The sequence below is a fragment of the Lytechinus variegatus genome, chromosome 9, assembly GCF_018143015.1.
Source record: "Lytechinus variegatus isolate NC3 chromosome 9, Lvar_3.0, whole genome shotgun sequence".
NCBI classification, from domain to species: Eukaryota; Metazoa; Echinodermata; class Echinoidea; order Temnopleuroida; family Toxopneustidae; genus Lytechinus; species Lytechinus variegatus.
The window spans coordinates 30,561,254-30,584,053 of record NC_054748.1 but is presented as its reverse complement, the minus strand read 5'-3'; the positions used below and the strand labels follow the sequence as shown (position 1 = coordinate 30,584,053).

At 35.9% G+C, this 22,800-nt stretch overlaps 1 protein-coding gene and 3 long non-coding RNA genes across 4 annotated transcripts; 3 read left to right on the top strand and 1 right to left on the bottom strand.

Moving 5' to 3' along the window:
• The first annotated feature begins 278 nt into the window (after positions 1-278).
• Positions 279-3,670, top strand: LOC121421496. The gene is made up of 4 exons (XR_005970982.1): positions 279-558; positions 1,777-1,861; positions 2,294-2,466; positions 3,017-3,670. It is a non-coding gene; the product is annotated as an uncharacterized LOC121421496 (long non-coding RNA).
• Positions 3,671-4,341: 671 nt separating this feature from the next.
• LOC121421423 lies at positions 4,342-5,886 on the top strand. Its single transcript, XR_005970973.1, has 2 exons — positions 4,342-4,465; positions 5,631-5,886. It is a non-coding gene; the product is annotated as an uncharacterized LOC121421423 (long non-coding RNA).
• Positions 5,887-17,341: 11,455 nt separating this feature from the next.
• On the bottom strand, positions 17,342-18,957 carry LOC121421117. The gene is made up of 2 exons (XR_005970941.1): positions 18,920-18,957; positions 17,342-17,552 (listed from the first exon to the last, which is right to left on the bottom strand). It is a non-coding gene; the product is annotated as an uncharacterized LOC121421117 (long non-coding RNA).
• Positions 18,958-21,255: 2,298 nt separating this feature from the next.
• LOC121421956 lies at positions 21,256-22,574 on the top strand. The gene is made up of 2 exons (XM_041616756.1): positions 21,256-21,508; positions 21,604-22,574. Exons 1-2 carry the CDS (start codon positions 21,256-21,258, stop codon positions 22,572-22,574), a joined length of 1,224 nt encoding a protein of 407 aa, XP_041472690.1.
• Positions 22,575-22,800: the final 226 nt, after the last annotated feature.

Below are 22,800 nucleotides of genomic sequence, written 5' to 3'. Positions count from 1 at the left end.
CCACTTACATTGACGAGTGGATACCATGCGCGACCAAAAAAAAACACGTAAAAAGGATTTCTTTTTCACGATAGGGCACGTTACGTACGTAACGTGATAAGGGTGTCAAAAACACAAAAATAATGAAAAAGGGTATCTATTTCGCTAGGAAAATTACGTGTTTGGGGTCGAATTTGCGGGAATGATAAAACAAAATTAAAAGTTTTCTAATGGATGTCCTTTTTGCCCCAACACTTCGGCCCGAATTCACAAAGGTGGTTTCTGCAGAAACCATGGTTTTAACCGTGGGTTTTGCTGATTTTGGTATTCACAAAGGTGGTTTCAAATGAAACCATGGTTTTAACCGTGGGTTTTCGGCATGATTTTGAGTCAACTGTTTTAGGTGGTTTCAAACCGTGGGTTTTAGGAAAACCATGGTTTTTAGGCACATTGACCAATCACAGATCAGTATTTCGGTACATTGCTGAGCAAGTGCAGAGACGACGATAAATCAGCTTTGCACGAAATGAAGAGGAGCGAAGCACTTAAAATCGGTATTTGCCGAGCTGTGAGAACATCGTAAGTAATTTACCATTTTATAGTGACAATGAATATTTTTTTCTACGTCTGCATGTATTTGTTTGGAAAGAAATATTATAATTAATGCTGTAAATGCATGCAAAGTTAAGAGCGGAACGGTTTTCTTGGGATGGAAAAAGCATTATCGCACGCAAGTTATTTTCCAGTCCCACGCGTGAAGTTTTGTGTCCTGTGAAACTATAACGAAGAGCTGTCCCACCGACTCGCTCAGGAGAAGGCATAACCCAGGGGGCTCCCGGCCGCGTAGCGGTCGGGAACCCAGGATCGTACGTCAAAATAACTCTCCGAATAAATAGTTAAAACAGAAATCAAGCACTTACCATGATTATATGGATGATGGTCTAACGAGTGGCAGTTTTTCTGACATCTGGGCACAGACTGGAACCTCAAAAAACGAAAAGTTTTCTCCTAGTTCTACCCCCGTCTCGATCGACCATTTTTGTTATGAATTGTAACAAAATGGCCGATCGATACGGGGGTAGGAGAGAACTTTTCGTTTTTTGAGGTTCCAGTCTGTGCCCAGATGTCAGGAAAACTGCCACTCGTTAGACCTTCGTCCATATAATCGTGGTAAGTGCATAATTTCTGTTTTCATAATTTATCTTGCTAGATATTTTGACCATAATCTACCCTTGTCCCGTGAGTATGGGTCAATACATGAGCTCCTGGGCGCCGGACCGCTACACAGGCCGGCGCTCCCTGGGTTAGCCTTGGGTAGGCCCTAGCCTAGGGCTATGTCAGTGTGTGTCGAAGCTGGTAAACAATTGATGGAATCCCCTTCAATATCCACATCACTGCAAATTGGTTAAATACACTAAATTTAAGTTTTATACCTTTTTTACACCTTATATAATAAAAGGAATAAATATTCTTATAGGGCCTAAATAATCAGATCGATCTGGTGGCAATTTTTTTTGCAAAATCTTCCCATCCCTTGCTGCGCACTGCGTAATATAATAGGCTTGACTCGCTTTGTTTACATGATGTAGCTACAATACGATGAGCTACGTTATGAAGCACCGTTCTGTAGAACAATTAATTGAATGGACTATTTTAACAAATCACCCCAAATGATAATAAGAATTTACATTTTGGTTGGAAATCTGGCAGGTTTGAAGAGATGTTGAATTATGTTTCATGTCCATTAGATTTAAAGCTTAATTTAATCATCTATCTGTACTTTGTTTATTTCCGCAGTAAATTTTTGAATGGATGAAAACATCTTACAAGTTAACATGCACAGGCTGTCCTGAGAGACTATTAAAGGAGGATTGTAAGAGAGGTATGTTCATTTTTGTTGTCGTTTCTATGTGGAGTTTTGTCTATTTTCTAAATTTTTTCTTTGTCACCGTCTAAAACTTTTTTATCATAAAATTTGTTGTCATGATAAAGAACCACTTATTTTGATCAATTTCAATCTTGGTTGATGTACACATCTGACAGTGACTGAATTAATCTAAATTCTGTATCACATGGTCCTAGAGTATAATGCCTAAATGTCAAATATTTGTAGATCAAGTTTATCAATTTAAATTTAACTTTATGAGAATGACGATCTGATTAGGTTGTGGGCAAAAAAGTCAACTGACCAAATATATGCAGATTTAAAAGGTAGGCCTATTAATTTTGACAGTACGCAATAAAGGCAGTTAAGAATACATATTTTTTGTTAATGTTTAAATAGTTTATTTTGCTTCTCACTCTAACTCAATAGGAATATGCCAACAAGAACTGCAATTAGGAGTCGTTGACAGGAGGAAACTTTTTAAAAGAGACCACACACTACCCCATCAACATTCTTGAAGATGATCCGAGCCTGAAGATGGACAAAGGGCCTAGTGATAGACTACCTTTCTGCAAGTATTGACAATTCTGCTTTTGTATGGTGTAAGTATTTTTTTAATAAGAAAGTTATATGACAATAACATCTCATGAAAAGCCTAGTGTATTTCAAGTATTAGTGATATTCTTGTAAGAAGGAAGACTCAATGTAAAAAGTGATAAGAAATTTTGGCAACTCAACTGCCTATTTTTAATTTACAATGAACTGTGCATATGATAATACAATCAGAAATGTAAATTAGAACTATGTATTGTCGTCCATTGTGGACAGATTCTTCCAAAATCCCTAATTTACATTAAAGAAAAAAATTTGAGAGGTTGCATCATAATCTTGGTTATTTTAAAAAAGTATTGCATCGGCTATGCTCAATGCATGTTTGTCACACAAATGTTTATGGGATACGGATAGGTTTAGCCTTTAGACCAGTAAAGTGATTTTTAAAGGATTCCATATGGGAACCAGTGTTTTTTTTCAAATCTTACAATGTAAAGACAATAGAATAGTTACATTTTGTTTTCTCTTTGTCATCGTAAAAAAATAAAAATAAAAACGCAGAGTAAGATGCAACTTCTGGCAATATGTCTTCATTTACAGGATAATTTCAGGGAATACGTGGTGATGAGGCATCAGTGTTGCAATCATCTGTTTGTGAGACTTGATCAAAGATGTTTCGCAAGCCATAGCAAGAAAAAAGAGGTTTTGTGAGAACTTCAACAACCAGAGATGAGATTGAGGCTACCCAACAACAACTGTATGAGTGATTGATGGGACCCATGTCTATACAAGAATTCCTGGAGGGAAACAAGCCTTGTACTTTCCTGAAGGGCAAGTCCACCCCAACAAAAAGTTTCTTTGATATAATAGAGAAAAGTCCAATGAGCATAACACTGGACATTTCATCAAAATTTGACGTAAAATGAGAAAGTGTTGACATTTTGAAGTTTCGCTTATTTTCACAAAACAGATATATGCACATCCTGGTCAGTATGCAAATGAGTGACAAAGTGACGTTCTCCACTCAGTGTTTCTTTTTGTAATATACTAGTATCATGATTTTTTCCCCCCCTCATAATGTGTATAAAGTACAGGTGTAACATGGTTTGATTTCTCCCTGAAACTGTTGTAAAAAGCCATTGTGGCAACCTATACTCAATTCGATGAAGAGTTTTCTCATAATTGTGAATTCTGTAAAAAAATCAAGCATTATGATATACATGTATTTCTACAGAAGAAACAGTAATTGCGTGACATAGAATTGTTTGCATATCACCTGTTTTATCACTTGATTAAAGGAAACCAAAACCTAAGAAAAGAATCAATCTTATTGTAAAGAGTAAAATGAAAGGAACAATTTAAAAAAAGTTTCATCAAAATCGGTTATGAAATAAGCAAGTTATGGAAGATTAAAAAGTCTTGTTGTACTTTCTATGTGGATCCTCAAATTGGCAAACGTGCTTCAAAATGGCTGATTTTGTGGACAACTCTCCATTTGTTTTGTACACATATTTTCAGATTTTCATCTTTATTTTACATATTTCACATTATCGCCTCCTGACCTTGACATATATGGTGTGGATTATATTTTCCCAATGACATATGTTGTGCTCAAAAGGAGGCAAGATGCAACTTGAAAGATAATGAGGAAAATCTGAAAATCTGTGTACAAAACAAATGGAGAGTTGTCCACAAAATCAGCCATTTTGAAGCACGTTTGCCAATTTGAGGATGCCCATAGAAAGTACAACAAGAGTTTTCAAACTCCCATAACTTGCTTATTTCATAACCGATTTTGATGAAACTTTTTTTAAATTGTTCCTTTCATTTTACTCTTTCCAGTAAGATTGCCTCTCTTCTTGGGTTTTGGTTTCCTTTAATTAATTTCTTATTTTACATCCTATTTTGACGTTTTCAGTGTCATGCATGTTTTATTTATCTCTATTCCATTCACATTTTTAACACTTTTTTAAAGGGGTGGGGGGGGGGGGGTTGAATCAACCTCCCTTGAGATCTCTGCCAATGATCACATTAACGCCTTGAAAATTGGTATGATAATAGTGGGGGATGTCATGTGCAGTGCTGTTTGGTTAATTTTTCCGAAATCGTCAGATCTTTTACATTAATTAATCATGCTAATTTCTGCATAAATCATACTTTTATACCATTGCAAACAATCAAAATGAAAAAAATCCTAGATTGAAAATGAATTTCTTATGTATTTTATTGGTTTATGAATTTCTTATGTATATCTTTGTTTTTCAAACTTGTTTTTTGCCAAAATTATAGCAGAACATTTTTTTGAAGCATAATTATTCTGAAATCAAGTAATTTCACCTGTGAAAGTAAAAATAATCATGTCCATATGAAGAAGATGAGAAAATTCAACATTGACTTTGTACACAAAATCACGTTTTGGAGAAATTTTGGGTCTGACATGCACTTATGTAAAGTTGAGTAATTTTCCAACAGCATGCCCATGCATCGTAAATTTGATCTCAAAAGATGTGCATGACTTCAAAGTTAAAAGTCGGCGAGTAGAATGGTCGTAAAATTTCGCACAGCGGAATGGTTGTGGAATATGTTGAGGGAGGGGGTTCATTCACCCTACCCCCACCATAGTTCTGTGCCCCCCCTGGGTTTTACATGTAGGGTTAAAAGAGCACATTATTACTAAGAATTTCACATGAATACAAGTATTTGAAATGAACTTTTATCAAATTTAGTTTCTTTCAGACTACATGTATCTTCAATTATTTTTTCATTAAAAAAACGTTATTTAATCAGGACGCATCAAATGCAAATTCCTCATTTACTTCTTCATGTGAAATATTCTCACATAATTTAAATTGTCTATTTCAAATGCTTAAGATTAAAACTTTGATAGCTCACAGAAAGTTTATTGCATGCCCCAAAACATACGTATGTGTCCATGGGGGTCATCGATTCCAATTGCTCTTTCTTTGTTTTTGCATCAGATGTGTTTACACTTTGTACAGATAACCATTGGGGATTAAATACCATATGCATGTCCAAGAGGATAAATAAGGTCAAAAGATCATATAGCATACACTTTAGTTTGATTTTGATATCAGGCGAGACTGGTGGTTCACCTTGTTTTTTGTTGAAATGTATTCTTTTCAAGTGTCCTCAGGGCAACGGCCTAGCTAGGGCAACCAGGTAGCCTTATGAGTAGAGCTCAACTGGCAAACAGGAAAACACTAGCTTGGCCTGGCACATGCACATTTAGGGAGCATGAATGAAACAAATTAAAAGGGCAATTAATGCATTTTCTTGGAAAAAATATAATTTCAATTGACCCCACAGGATAACCTGATGGCCTAGTTTGGGAAACCAGGTAGCCTAACAAGTAGAGCTCGACTCAGGCAACCAGAAAAATACCAGCTAATAATTAACAATAATAATTATTCATTTGGGCCATTATTGTATTATTATACAAGAATGATGTGGCAATATATCAAAACTTAGACCTTATTATTTCACAAATTTTTGTAATTTTGAAATGTTTTTAAAATGCCAATTGATTATTAGATTTTCAGTGTGTTATATTTTTATGTAATTTCCTGGTGTGATTTTCCAAGGTGCAAGATGGTTTCATGCAAATTAAAGATATACAGAAATGATAAGAAGAGTAGTCTTGCCTTTTTTCTGATTTGGACGAAATAATCATGAAGATGATCAAGATGACTTTGGTGGTGATGATGGTGTTGCTGATGGTGACAAGTGTGGTGGTGGTTGTACATGTAATGGTGGTGACGATGTTGGTGGTGATGAAAATGAGGTTGATGACAATAAAGATGATGGCAATGGTGATGTTAGTGTTGATGATGATGGTAATATTGATGACGATAGTAATGATCATCCCCCTTTCATCTTCATCACTCCTCTGATTTATATGTATCCCTCTCATCTATCTACAACTCTCCTCTAATCATCTCCATCCCTCGTCTCACCATCTACATCACTCTATCCTTTCATCTCTCATCTTCATCCTCAGTTCCCCTCCATCCCTCATCTCCTTCATTCCTCCCATTATCTCCACCACCCTCATCAACTCTATTCCTCTCAACATCTCCATTTTTCTTATATCTCCATTCATCTCAAGAAAATGCATATACACAAGATAGAATTCAACAGTAAAAATACTTGTTTTGAAATATAATATCCCTCTGTGAAGTGGGTTTTATTATTTGCCATATGAAGTTGAATAATTACATAGTGAACACTGTACACTTAACCAAATTTGCATTTTTGAAAGAGAAACTGAAAGTTTCATGCACATTTTCAGTGGATATAAAAGTTTTCATTAAAATTAAATTTTCAAAAATTCCAGGGGGGGGGGCAACTGCTGCGTAGAGCCATGCTTTTGAACATTTTTGGGGCCGGGATTATATCGTCCTAAGCTGGCCCCCATGTATATTTTCCCTTAATACATTTTTGGGGCCGGGAAAAAAACACCCGACCCCCCCCCCCCTGCAGCTAGCTCCTGTGCATGTGTACTATACATGCAATTTTAGCCTGAATGATGAATCAAACATCTACAAATCAAGAAATTGAAGCCTATTACCACTTAAAACCAAGCTACACACCATGGAAAATAAATACATTTCAAAAAAGTAGAAGGGCAGATCCTACGATGTAAAGCTTCATCTAATTTTGTCTGAAGGAGAGCAGCAATAGACATTCTTCTTTGATCGATAATTAACAGGCTTTAAATAGTCCTACAACATCGTTGGAGTAAACTAAAGTCAGCCAAGCTCGGCTCTTTGACTGTACATTCACACTTCCATTGGGGATATCTTCGCCGGGTCTGAATCGCCCCGGCAGCTACGGGGGCCGAGCTACTAATATTACGATGAAAAGCACCGAATCTTTATTCCGTTTTTCGCTACTCACGATCACAGAGAAAGTTGACAAACCTTAACAAATCAGGCATCTACACTAAGTTTTACTCTTCCTATGAAGAAATTGAGTTATGGGAATACAAGAGAGTCTATCTTCTGCGACAAAAGTGAAGAAAATAAATTATGATCACAAAATTAAGTCAGTTGTTGAGCGGGGTCCCGGGGCCGAGTCGATCACCAATACAGTACAGCAGCTAATACATCTGAACCTGGGAATCGCAAGATACTAGTAGCTAGAAGCGCATAAAATTACACCTTTTTCAATTTATTATATTTCAACGAAAAAAAGTCGTAGTAATTGAAGAATCAGACCGTACTTGCCACTTATGCCAGTGCTAGCTGTAGAATGTAAGTTTTCAATGAAACTGAGCATGCTCAGTACGCGCTAAAAAGGGGAAATCCCTGGTTTTGAGGCAAAACCCACGGTTTAAACCATGGTTTCATTTGAGTCCACTGTTGAAACCATGGTTTCATTTGAGACCACTGTTGAAACCGTGGGTTTTAGAAACCATCGTTTGTGAATACCAAATTTTAGAAACCATGGTTTTTCAAAAACCATGGTTTCTAAAACCCACGGTTTCTAAAAACCATGGTTTCAAACGAAACCACCTTTGTGAATTCGGGCCCAAATGTTCGTGTTGAGTCGGGTCCGATTTACGCGAGGTGTAGAAGGCGGGGTGTGGAGCCGTGATATGTGCAAACGCCGGGATATGTGCAAACAACGGTATATGTGCAAAATTTCGCCGGGATTTGTGCAAACAACGGAATTTGTGCAAACGCCACGCCGGGAAATGTGCAAATCTGTCAAAATTTATCAACGGCATCTGTGCAAACGTGACGACGGGATTTGTGCAAATGAACAATTTTCACGGGAAAAGTGCAAACCTCCGGGATATGTGCAAATCACTGCATTTATCCATATAAAGGCTATTTCTAATGAAATGTTTCATAAAATTACTGTTAAAAATGAGAAACATGCCTGCATAAGGGAGAAGCTATACAGTGACATCGGCAATGAAAAGCTATTCAGAGAGGCAGGGGGGGGGGACTGTTGCACCCACAAATGTAATAACACTTTACCCACAAATGTAATAATTTTTGATCGCCCACAAATGTAATAATGACTTTACCCACAAATGTTATAAATTTGAAGGGCTTTTTGGCAAATCCGTTCTCAACTAAAATCCTATAGTAATGCGTTCATATAGCACACAAGTGCAAAGTCTCTTTTCCTGACCCGGTTATTTAACAAATTATAATATAAATCCAAAGTCTTTATTCCAGACCCGGTTGTTTCAAAAATAATATAAACCCAAAGTCTCTCTTTCCAGACCCGGTTGTTTAAAAAATAATGATATAAATCCAAAGTCTTTTTTCCATACCTTGTTGTTTAAAGAATTATGATATAATTCCAAAGTCTTTTTTCCAGACCCGGTTATTTCAAAAATTATAACTTAAGTCCAAACTAAGATACAATAATGATATTCCAGTGGAATAAAAATGAGAATCGAGCTTAGTCTTTTCTCCAGACGCTAATAGTAAATTGAGAATCAAGCATAGTCTTTGCTCCAGACCCGGTAACTAAAAGCTGAAACCCTATAGTAATGCATTTATATTGCACAAAAATGCGAAATCTTTTTTCTATACCCGCTTAATTCAAATATTATAATATAAGTCCAAAGTCTTTTTTCCAGAGACGGTTATTTCAAAAATTATAATAATTCTAAAAAACAAAGACCCATGATGCTATTTATGCTAAATAACGTTGTTGTTGTTGTTAGCTTGGGTTTTGAGGCGCGTGTCATTCAGATATGAATGTCATTCAGATATGAAAATATAGCGTAGTCTTTTTGTCAGACCCAGTTATAAAAATCATTAAAAACACAACAATAACAACAACAAAAGAACGACCCTGCAAACCATAACAAATAATTTATTGTATATTCCTTCTTTTTTATGAAAAAAAACCACACAAATAACAGAACAAAAAAAACTGAGAAATAAGAATTCAGTAACCAATAGGGGGATTACTTCCCGAAAACGATAAGGTTGTTGATCAACGATCTATGATATATTATATAAAAGAAAAACATTCGATCAAGAGGGGATAACCATTCCATTCCATGTTTTCATTTGGCAATAAGTCATGATTGACTATTTTTGCCACCCACTGTATGAGAAGTAGGGTAACAATTTTAATTAGTGTTATTTTTATTACTTCTTTTTTATCATTATTATTTCTTATATATTCATTTTTTTTATTCTATGAAAAAAATAAAACAAAACCTTTAAATATAAAACAAAAAGCTGAGGAATAAGATATCAGCACACAATATGAGGATTACTTCCCCAAAACGATAAGGTTGTTGATCGACGATCTATGAGATATTATATAAAAGAAAATTATTCTAACGATAGGGGATAACGTTTTAACAAGTTCTTCGGTACTTTAAATTTTCAGTGTACCAAGCACCATTTGTAATATATTCAGCATTTTTTTTTATTAGTTACAATACCAATAATCTCAGAGGCCTAAGATATATTTTCTGGGGTTATATTGACCCGTAAAGTAAAGAGAGAGACAGAGAGAAAGGATTAATGTGATCAAGAAGTGATAAGATAGGGAAAAAATTATTTTAAATGACTGAAAGAGAGACAGGCAAAGAAAGAGGAGCCCCCTCCCACACCCGTACCAGAGTTACGGGGTTAGGCTGTCCCGTCGATGGATTCAGGTCCATCAACATCTTGAGGTTTGATCTTTCCAGGGGACAAACGTCTTTAAATATGGTGTAGTCTTTGCTCTAGACCATGTTATTTCAAAAAAGGAAATTATTAGAAAGGATAAAAACAGACAAACAATATTAACAAAGACGCCACAATCTCATTAATGTAGAATAACGTTGTTGTTATTTTGGGTTTTTAAGGCGCGTACCATTCAGATCTGAATATTTACGCCTTTTATTAATTTGTCGTTTTTGTGGTATGCGTTATCACAGTTTTTTTATAGTTTGGGAGAGGCTGGTGTCTAAATTTTCCTGATTAATCCTTTGCTTAATTTGTATTTTTAAGAGAACTGGGTGTGGGGTAAAGACAACTCTCTAAACCCAAGCATTTTAACTGGGTTTAATTAAAAAAAAATTGGACTTAGCTTTGTTTTTTTTTCAATATTTTTTTATCTTATAAATAACTGGGTCTAGACGAAGGTCTAAGCATAATATCCATGTTATTCAACAGGAATAAGAATATGACAAAGTCTAATGTTTTTAAGAATGTTTAAATTAATTTCTTAATGACTGGGTCTGTAAAAGAGACAACGCTCTAAACGTGTGCTTTTCTACTTGGTCTTAATTTGGAAGATTGTTCTTAGATTCGCTGTTGGGGGTTGGGTTTTATTGGTTTTTTATTCATGAAATAATTGTGTCTGGAGAAAAGTCTGCAATCGATCTCCATGTTATTCCACAGTAGTTAGATTATTGGGTATTCGTTTTAGAATATGGGTAAAAACTATTAAAAAAAATAGTAATAACAAAGTCTGGAGAAAGGACGTTTGCTATATCCATGCATAATTACGATGTTTTGTAGGGGTCTTAGTAATATTATATAAAGAAAGAAACTGGGTGTGGGGTAAAGACATATTTTTTTAGTGGGTGTAACTTTTGAAAATTGGTTTTAGATTTGATTTTCTTTTTTAATTCATTTTTTTATATAACCTGGTCTGGAGGAAAGAGAACGTTTTAAAACTTGTGTTATTCCAAAAGAATGTGATAGGGTCTTATGTTAGAAGATTCTTTTTCGTAATTTTTGTAATGATTAGGTCTGGAATAAAGACAACGTTCTAAACTTCTTTTTAAAAACAGGTTCTTAGGTTTTAGGATTGCTTGGTCTTAGATTTAGAGTTATTTCTAATTTTACTATTAGCGTTATTTTGAAAAACAAATGACTGAGTCTGGCTGAAAGGCTACGCTATATGTCCATGTTATCCAGCATTAATAAGATTATGGAGTCTTCATACAGTTTTTGTTGTTGTTTTGTTATTTACAATTTTTGAATAACAGGGTTTGGAGAAAAGGCTAAGCTCGATTTTGTTTTTTTTTTCCCCACTGGAATATCATTATGGTATCTAAGTTTGGACTTATATTATAATCTTTGAAATAACCGGGTCTGGAAATTTTTTTTGGACTTATATTATAATTTCTTGAAACTACCGGGTCTGGAAACGAGACTTTGGACTTTTGTGCTATATGAAGGCATTACTAGAGGGTTTCAGTTTCTAGTTTTAAATAACCAGGTCTGGAGAAAAGACTATGCTTGATTCTCAATTTACTCATGGCGAATATATTCACAATACATTCCGTATAATTCAAAACAACAACAAAGACATTGATTCCACCAGTTTTAATTAACTGGGTCTGGAGAGAAGACTAAGCTTGATTCTTATGTTTATTCCACTGGAACATTATTATCATATCTTAGTTTGGACTTATATCATAATATTTGAAATAACGGGGTCTGGAAAAAAAAGACTTTGGACTTATATTATAATTTTTTAAAACAACCGGGTTAGGAATAAAGACTTTGGATTTACCTTATAATTTTTTAAACAACCGGGTCTGGAGGAAAGACTTTGGACTATATTATAATATTTGAAACAACCGAGTCTGGAATAAAGACTTTGGATTTATATTATAATCTTCTAAACAACCGGGTCTGGAGAAAAGACTTTGGACTTATATTATTATTTTTTAAACAATCGGGTCTCAAATAAAGATTTTGGGCTTATATTATGCATTTTTAAACAATCGGGTCTGGAAAAAAGACTTTGGACTTATATTAGAATTTTTGAAACAACCGGGTCTGGAAAAAAGACTTTGGACATATATTATAATTTTTTAAACAACCGGGTCTGGAAAAAAGACTTTGGACATATATTATATTTTTTGAAATATCCGGGTCTGGAAAAAAGACTTTGGACTTATATTATTATTTTTGAAACAACCGGGTCTGGAATAAAGACTTTGGATTTATATTATAATTTGTTAAATAACCGGGTCAGGAAAAGAGACTTTGCACTTGTGTGCTATATGAACGCATTACTATAGGATTTTCGTTAAGAACGGATTTGCCAAAAAGCCCTTCAAATTTATAACATTTGTGGGTAAAGTATTATTACATTTGTGGGCGTTATTACATTTGTGGGTGCAACAGTTCCCCCCCCCCCCTCCCTGCCTCTCTGAATAGCTTTTCATTGCCGATGTCACTGTATAGCTTCTCCCTTATGCAGGCATGTTTCTCATTTTTTAACAGTAATTTTATGAAACATTTCATTAGAAATAGCTTTTATATGGATAAATGCAGTGATTTGCACATATCCCGGAGGTTTGCACTTTTCCCGTGAAAATTGTTCATTTGCACATATCCCGTCGTCACGTTTGCACAGATGCCGTTGATAAATTTTGACAGATTTGCACATTTCCCGGCGTGGCGTTTGCACAAATTCCGTTGTTTGCACAAATCCCGGCGAAATTTTGCACATATACCGTTGTTTGCACATATCCCGGCGTTTGCACATATCACGGCTCCACAGGGGGGTCGTACTTACCCAAATAAGGTAAAGCCGACGACCGAAGGACCCGTAAAAATAAAACACTGATTACTGTACTTATTTAGGGGTTCATTTCAGGGAATATTTGCCAAGAGTATCGTTTTGTTTCCAATACTTGTTAAGGGTAGGGTTTCACACGCCAATACTTGTCAAGGGGTGCATTTTCAGAATATGGAAATTACGTATTTAGGGTGCTTTTCGAGACCCCATGGTCGCGCATGGTATCCACTCGTGAATGGAAGTGGCCCCCCGGGGTGTCCCGACAAATCCCTCTCAATCTTCCACCTACCCCCTTAAAAAATTTTATCGATTTTCCTACTATTTCGTCAGTTTCTTACTTCTTTTTTACTTTTCTTTTTTTCTGGCGAATAGCATAGTAGAAAAGGATCCATATAAAGAAAAAAGACAGGTCCACCGTATATTTTTTTCTTTACGGCAAACAGTGGCCGCCGGGCGGTTTTGCTAATGGAGGGGTTGAGCTGAATGTGGGAGGGAGTGATCCGCCCCCCCCCCAAAAAAAAAAAAAAAATAAATAAATAAAAAATGTATTCACTGACGCCTCCTTGCGACTCCATCACCTCTGTATTATTTAACTGAACGATTAAAAAGATAGAGACGAAACGGGATAAAAATCTTTCATGATTTATTTGTTAATTTTTTTTTTCAGTTGTGAAAAACCCAGAACGGTTAAAAAATGAATACAATGGAAGAACATAATAAAAACTTTTAATTTGGATATTACAATTTCATGAGATGAAAATGATTTACTTTTTCTCATTGTGATGAACAGTAGTCGGTACCATAGCTATTTTGGAGGGAAAGGGAGATAAAAGAAAAATGAATTGTAGACGAGACGAGGAGAGCGTTGGGAGGTATGATTTCAGATCCACGGATTCACATTTACACCCTTCACTCTTTCGAAATTGCAACGGAAAACATATTGAATACTGGTATGCAATCCTCGAGAACATTTTTTTTTTTATTACAAACTATAATTCATGAAAAGAAGATACCAAAGATGATTTTTAGTGAATCGTTGAGGCCACCGTCTTGAAGCCCCTCAAAGTCACATAATAGTTTCGGACTTTCGTTGCGCGGTGTTAAATCACCATCATCGCACTTGCAAGGGAAACTTCACGCTTTTTTATTCATTCTGGAAAATAAAGGTATTTGGTATGCTGTGATTTCACCCAAAACGGATTATCGTTGTAATTATACACTTTGCAAGTGATCTCTACAATTAGGTAAAGAGACTATTCATGAGTAGCGGGACAATAGGCAATGAAAAAAGCATTAGAACAGACAACAAAGAGGTATCGATCGAACCCGACCTGTCCGCGCGTGCTGATTGCCCTTACGCATTTTTGTACACAGTGCCTATTGACTTGGGAAAAAGCGAAGATTTTACAAAATAACACGACTTTTTCCTCGTAAATTTCTTAACTATTCTGTTGATTCCAGAAGCAAAACCTTTATTTCTAGAAAAAAAATGTCTGATCTTTCATCTTTACATTTACTAAAAATCCTGAAAATGCATCAGATTGGCGCAATTAGCAATTGATTAGGAAAACACCGCCACAGATCAACCGCCAATACCAGCAATGTACCAAAACGGCCCCGCCGCAGGGAGAGGTATCGGGATTCGCGGGTCCGCATGCAAAGGGTTAATAAGTTTAAGACAAAAAATGATCAGTTCTTAAATTCAAAACCTGATACAAAGGTTGCAAAGAAAAAAAGGAAAAAGTATGCAAAAAAAAAAGCTTTCGGACCAAATTTTACTGATTTGTATTTTTTTTTTTTGGGGGGGGCAGCTTTACTCAAGATTAAGAGGATCTTACCATAACAGACAGGAACAGGCGCAGAAAGGGTCCCATTATCACACATAAGCTCTGTTAGAAAGCCAGGACCGGTAGAGAAGCCCATGTTACAGGCTATAACGATACTTGCATCATGGTCCAAAGAATCAGCAATTGTTTGATTTGAGAAAGGGATTGCATCTATGTCACAGTTTTCTGCAATAGGAAATACAGTGATCCCTCTTTAACATATTACCAAAAATTAAACCAGAATTATTCTTTATTCAATTAGGACCCAAGCAAACTTGCCTATTTGTAAAGAAAACTATTGTAACAAACAAGAAATATTAATTACAACAGAATTCCAAAAAGGATAAACATTTTTTTTAGAAATTAATCCCTCCAAAATGTACGACAAAAAATAATCAGATCTTAATTTGAAAACCTGATAAAAAGGTGCCATATAAAAAAAAGGAAAAGTTTGGAAATCTCAATTTTCGGACCAATCTTGTTGTTTTTAATAGGCAGCTTTTTGCTATATTGAAAGGATCTTACCATAACAGACAGGAACAGGCACGGAAAGGGTACCGTTATCACACATGAGCTCTGTTACAATGCCCGTACCGGTAGAGTAGCCCATGTTACAGGCTATAACGATACTTGCATTATGGTCCGAAGATTCAGCCATTGTTTGATTTGAGAAAGGAATTGCATCTATGTCACAGTTTTCTGCAATAGGGAAAAATAGGGAAAAAAGGGATCCCTTGGTAACATTTTACAAAAAAATAAAAGAGAATTATTCTTTATTCAATTAGGACCCCAAAAAACTTGCCTAATTGTTAATAAAACAATTTTAACAAACAAGAAATAGTTATAAAAATAAAATGAAAAAAGGGTAAACATTTTTTTTTTATTAATTCTTATGAAGTGTAAGACAAAAAAATGATCAGTTCTTAAATTCAAAACCTGATAAAAAGGTTGCATATAAGAAAAGGAAAAAGTATGCAAAAAAAAAGCTTTTGGACCAAATTTTACTGATTTGTTTTTGGGGGGGCAGCTTTACTCAAGATTAAGAGGATCTTACCATAACAGACAGGAACAGGCGCAGAAAGGGTCCCATTATCACACATAAGCTCTGTTAGAATGCCGGTACCGGTAGAGAAGCCCATGTTACATGCTATAACGATACTTGCATCATGGTCCAAAGAATCAGCCATTGTTTGATTTGAGAAAGGAATTGCGTCTATGTCACAGTTTTCTGCAATAGGAAATAAAGGGATCCCTCGGTAACATATTACAAGAAATTAAAACAGAATTATCGTTTAATCAATTAGGATCCCAAAAAATGCCTAAATTTAAAGAAAAAATGTCAAAAACAAGACATATTTATTACAACAAAATGACAAAAAGGTTTAACATTTTTTTAGAAATTATTTCTTAAAAAAAAGTAAAAATAAAAATGATCAGTTCTTAATATCAAAACCCGATTAAAACAAAGTGGCCTAGAAAACAAAGATTGCATATCTTAATTTTCGGACGAAATTTTACTGATTTCTTTTTTATTGGGCAGCTTTAGTCAACATTAAGAGGATCTTACCAAAACAGACAGGAATAGGGACAGAAAGGGTCCCATTATAACATAAGAGCTCTGTTAGAATGCCGGTACCGGTAGAGTAGCCCTTGTTACAGGCTATAACGATACTTGCATCATGGTCCAAAGAATCAGCAATTGTTTGATTTGAGAAAGGGATTGCATCTATGTCACAGTTTTCTGCAATAGGAAATACAGTGATCCCTCTTTAACATATTACCAAAAATTAAACCAGAATTATTCTTTATTCAATTAGGACCCAAGCAAACTTGCCTATTTGTAAAGAAAACTATTGTAACAAACAAGAAATATTAATTACAACAGAATTCCAAAAAGGATAAACATTTTTTTTAGAAATTAATCCCTCCAAAATGTACGACAAAAAATAATCAGATCTTAATTTGAAAACCTGATAAAAAGGTGCCATATAAAAAAAAGGAAAAGTTTGGAAATCTCAATTTTCGGACCAATCTTGTTGTTTTTAATAGGCAGCTTTTTGCTATATTGAAAGGATCTTACCATAACAGACAGGAACAGGCACGGAAAGGGTACCGTTATCACACATGAGCTCTGTTACAATGCCCGTACCGGTAGAGTAGCCCATGTTACAGGCTATAACGATACTTGCATTATGGTCCGAAGATTCAGCCATTGTTTGATTTGAGAAAGGAATTGCATCTATGTCACAGTTTTCTGCAATAGGGAAAAATAGGGAAAAAAGGGATCCCTTGGTAACATTTTACAAAAAAATAAAAGAGAATTATTCTTTATTCAATTAGGACCCCAAAAAACTTGCCTAATTGTTAATAAAACAATTTTAACAAACAAGAAATAGTTATAAAAATAAAATGAAAAAAGGGTAAACATTTTTTTTTTATTAATTCTTATGAAGTGTAAGACAAAAAAATGATCAGTTCTTAAATTCAAAACCTGATAAAAAGGTTGCATATAAGAAAAGGAAAAAGTATGCAAAAAAAAAGCTTTTGGACCAAATTTTACTGATTTGTTTTTGGGGGGGCAGCTTTACTCAAGATTAAGAGGATCTTACCATAACAGACAGGAACAGGCGCAGAAAGGGTCCCATTATCACACATAAGCTCTGTTAGAATGCCGGTACCGGTAGAGAAGCCCATGTTACATGCTATAACGATACTTGCATCATGGTCCAAAGAATCAGCCATTGTTTGATTTGAGAAAGGAATTGCGTCTATGTCACAGTTTTCTGCAATAGGAAATAAAGGGATCCCTCGGTAACATATTACAAGAAATTAAAACAGAATTATCGTTTAATCAATTAGGATCCCAAAAAATGCCTAAATTTAAAGAAAAAATGTCAAAAACAAGACATATTTATTACAACAAAATGACAAAAAGGTTTAACATTTTTTTAGAAATTATTTCTTAAAAAAAAGTAAAAATAAAAATGATCAGTTCTTAATATCAAAACCCGATTAAAACAAAGTGGCCTAGAAAACAAAGATTGCATATCTTAATTTTCGGACGAAATTTTACTGATTTCTTTTTTATTGGGCAGCTTTAGTCAACATTAAGAGGATCTTACCAAAACAGACAGGAATAGGGACAGAAAGGGTCCCATTATAACATAAGAGCTCTGTTAGAATGCCGGTACCGGTAGAGTAGCCCTTGTTACAGGCTATAACGATACTTGCATCATGGTCCAAAGAATCAGCCATTGTTTGATTTGAGAAAGGAATTGCATCTATGTCACAGTTTTCTGCAATACGGAAAAAAGGGATCCCTCGGTAACATATTACAAAAAAATAAAAGAGAAGTATTCTTTATTCAATTAGGACCCCAAAAGACTTGCCTAATTGTAAATAAAACAATATTACAAACAATAAATAGTTATGAAAATAGAATGAAAAAAAGGGTAAACTTTTTTTTTAATTGATTCTTAAGAAGTGTAAGACAAAAATGATCAGTTCTTAAATTCAAAACCTGATAAAAGGTTGCATATAAAAAAGGGAAAAAGTATGCAAAAAAAGCTTTTGGACGAAATTTTATTGATTTTTTTTTTTTTGGGGGGGGCAGCTTTACTCAAGATTAAGAGGATCTTACCATAACAGACAGGAACAGGCGCAGAAAGGGTCCCATTATCACACAAAAGCTCTGTTAGAATGCCAGTACCGGTAGAGAAGCCCATGTTACAGGCTATAACAATACTTGCATCATGGTCCAAAGAATCAGCCATTGTTTGATTTGAGAAAGGAATTGCATCTATGTCACAGTTGTCTGCAATGGGAAATAAAGGGATCCCTCGTTAACATATTACCAAAAATTAAACCAGAATTATTCTTTGATCAATTAGGACCCAAACAAACTTGCCTAATTGTAAAGAAAACTATTGTAACAAACAAGAAATATTAATTACAACAAAATTCAAAAAAAGATAAACATTTTATTAGAAATTAATCCCTTCAAAATGTAAGACAAAATATGATCAGATCTTAATTTCAAAACCTGATAAAAAGGTGGCATATAAAAAAGGAAAAGTTTGCAAATCTCAATTTTCCGACCAATCTTGTTGATTTTAATGGGCAGCTTTTTCCTATATTGAAAGGATCTTACCATAACAGACAGGAACAGGCGCAGAAAGGGTACCGTTATCACACATGAGCTCTGTTACAATGCCCGTACCAGTAGAGTAGCCCATGTTACAGGCTATTACGATGCTTGCATCATGGTCTAAAGAATCAGCCATTGTTTGATTTGAGAAAGGAATTGCATCTATGTCACAGTTTTCTGCAATAGGAAATAAAGGGATCCCTCGTTAACATATTACCAAAAATTAAACCAGAATTATTCTTTAATCAATTAGGATCCCAAAAAATTGCCAAAATATAAAGAAAAAAAAATGTCAAAAACAAGAAATATTTATTACAACAAAATGACAAAAAGGTTAAACATTTTTTTATAAATTAATCCTTAAAAAATGTAAAATAAAAATGATCAGTACTTAATATCAAAACCCGATTAAAACAAAGTGGCCTAGAAATCAAAGTTTGCATATCTTAATTTTCGGACGAAATTTTACTGATTTCTTTTTTATCTGTTCTGTGTTGATTTCGTGTTGATTTTAATTTACTCCATTGGCTCTTTTTTTAGATAAGCAGTTTTCAGCAGCTTCTTTTTGCCTTTGATCTCCTTTTCTGCTGTTGTATCATTCCCATGTGATCCTCCTTATCTAATTTGTCTTGTTTTATCCATATTTGTTTGATTTTTCTGTACTTGTATTTTAGTGTTTTCCTTTTACTTTCTTTCCACAGTTTAACTTGCATTACTTTGTTTTCTCTGGTATCTTTGTCTGTTCTAATTTTACCTTCTCTCCCATTTTGTAATACATCCTTTCTATCCCAGGGTCTTTTCTGATCTGTTCTGTGTTGATTTTATTTTTCAGTTTGATTTAATTAACTTTGCGTATTCTTATATCATTCTGTTTTAGGTCCAGTTCTAATTTAATCCACTTTTCTCTTTCTTTATATTTTGTATTTTAGTGTTTTCTTATTTACTTTCCTTCCACAGTTAAACTTGTACAACTTTGTTTTTTCTGGTATCTTTGTCTGTTCTAATTTTACCTTCTCTCCCATTTTGTAATACATCCTTTCTATCCCAGGGTCTTTTCTGATCTGTTCTGTGTCGATTTTACTTTTCAGCTTGATTCAATTAACTTTGTGTATTCTTATTATCATTGTTTTAGGTCCAGTTCAAATTTACTCCACTTTTCTCTTTCTTTATATTTTGCATTCTAGTGTTTTCTTATTTACTATCCTTCCACAGTTAAACTTGTATAACTTTGTTTTTCTGGTATATTTGTCTGTTCTAATTTTACCTTCTCTCCCATATTTTGTAGTACTTCCTTTCTATCCCAGGGTCCTAATCTGTTCTGTGTCCATTTTACCTTTCAGCTTGATTTAATTAACTTTGTGTATTTTTTTTCAGTTCTAATTTACTTTACTTTTTTCTCTTTATATTTTGTTTTGTTATGAATATCCATTTTCTTTGCTTTGCACTTTTTTTTTATTCTAGGTCTCTTTTCTACCATGACTAACCATCTATCTTTATTTCACCAGCTCAGGAAGATCAAGTTGAAGGCCCTCAAGACCTCTTTTCACCAGGACAATTACAGATTGTATTCCCTCAATCGCATTCTACCCACAGGTCTCCAACTTCATTGCACTCCCGGTCTCGGTACTCTCACACCTGAACTTCGCAAACGCTGGAACCAGACCTTATATGGAGCTTCAGTTCGACTAATTAACATCCTCTCTGAACAGTGTATTGCTTCTCTTGATTCCTTTTCAGCTGACATCAGTAGCTTGGAAGACAAACTACGTTCTTGTTGTACCCACACCCAGTGGCTTCAGTATAATGATGAAATTGAATCTGATCTATCTAAACACAGGTGTCTCCTCACTGAACGCAGGAACAAGAAAATAGGTAACCTCACAAAGAAGCGACAACGGTCTAGATTTAGACGACATACCAATAACAATGATGCATCCCCCAATTTGGTTGTTAATCTCTCATCCTCCCCTCTCTCCCAAGCAGAAACCTCTCTTCTCTCTAAAGGACTCAAGTTTTGCCCTACGCCACCAGAAGTTGAACAGATAGCTCTCAGCCAAGACCTCTCTACATTTTATCGCAGGATACGTCTCAAAGAGTTCTTTTTAGATGAACCCCCTTCTGATCCCGAGCCCTTCTACCGGAAAAGCACATGGACTCCGCCCAAGAATAGAGTTCCTTCCTTGAAACTCACATTCAAGCTGTCTCATCCCAAGTTTGCTCCACACACTCGACACCAGAGCACATGACAACCTCCCTCGAAAAGAACGCCAGGCTCTCTCATCACTCAAAAACAGGTCCGGCATCATCATCAAGCCTGCAAAGGATCAGCCGTCGTCATCATGGACCGCCAGCAGTACATCGATGAAGCCATGAAACATCTCAATAATCGATCTCACTATGCACTCCTTGATTCTGACCCCACTTGTAATTTCTCCCTACAGATCCAATCGACACTGAATGACATGAAAGACAACAAGCATCTCTCCGAGAAGGCCCACAAATATCTCTCCCCTACTAATGCTAAACCTGCCCGCTTCTATCTCCTCCCCAAGATCCACAAACCTGTCAACCCTGGTCGACCCATCCTCTCAGGCAATGGTTCCCCAACAGAGAACGTCTCCTTTTTTGTTGATTACCACATTAAACCCCTTGTCTCACGTGCACCTCTTACATCCACGACACTCCAGACTTTCTCAGGAAACTCAATGACATCAAAGACCAGATACCGGAGACTGCAATCATCGGCACTTTGGATGTTTCTTCACTGTACACCAATATTCCCCACGATGAAGGTATCAAAGCATCATGTGAAGCCTTGGCCGCCAGCGGCCATTCCAGTCCCCCCCATTTCCGATATCAAATCTCTGATGTCTCATGTACTAACAAAAAACAACTTCACTTTCATGGACCAGCACTACCTACAGATATTCGGCACAGCAATGGGTACTCGGATGGCTCCTTCATTCGCCTGTCTCTTCATGACCAAGCTGGAACAGCAGATGTTAGATTCAGCCCCTGTCGCCCTTGGATTTGGTGGCGTTACATCGACGACATTTTCTTCATCTGGACCAGGGAGGAAGATAGCCTCCACACATTAATTGACCACATCAATTCCTTCCTCAGGACCACCAAATTCACTTCTGATTTCTCCCAACAGGAAAACCACTTCCTTGATGTAACAGTCCAGAAAAAGCCTAACGGTATCACCACCACCCTGTACACTAAACCCACAGATACCCACCAGTACCTCCACTCATCCAGCTGCCACCCTCGTCACTGCAAAACCGGCATCGCTTACAGTCAAGCCCTCAGACCTTGCTGCATCTGCTCCGAGGACCCTGATTTCTCCTTCCATACCAGGAATTTACAGAAACATCTCTGTGCCAGGGGCCACGGGGCCAGGTCAGTTCAGCTGGCAATCAACAAAGTTCGTTCTCTCCCCAGATCTGAAGTTCTCAAACCTAAAAGTGACAAGAAGACTACCGACAGAATATCGCTTGTGACCACCTTCCATCCCAATCTACCCCCTCTCCGCAAAATCCTGTGTGATAACCACCACATTTTACACACTTCTGATCGTCTCCAACAGGCCGTTCCCGATACATCTTCTAGCATACCGACGCCCACCGAATCTCAGGGACCTCATTGTTCGTGCTGAATTGCCCTCCCTCACTAACCATTCTTCTCCCATACAGCATGGCACCTTCAAATGCACCAGCAACAGGTGTATCATATGTGAAATACACATTCATGAGGGCGACACTCTCTCCAGCAACTCTACCAGCCTTTCTCACCGCTACCACTAATGTTGTATATCTCATCACTTGCAGAGTTTGTAGGGTACAATACGTAGGGAAACCAAGACCACACTCAAGAAACGATTC

What these genes read in the sequence shown, in the direction of transcription:
- LOC121421956 (XM_041616756.1), top strand. Translation starts at nt 21,256, where the DNA reads ATGGACCGCCAGCAGTACATCGATGAAGCCATGAAACATCTCAATAAT. An exon ending in TGGTCGACCCATCCTCTCAG is followed by an intron (nt 21,509 to 21,603) that starts GCAATGGTTCCC and finishes ACGACACTCCAG; the next exon opens with ACTTTCTCAGGAAACTCAAT.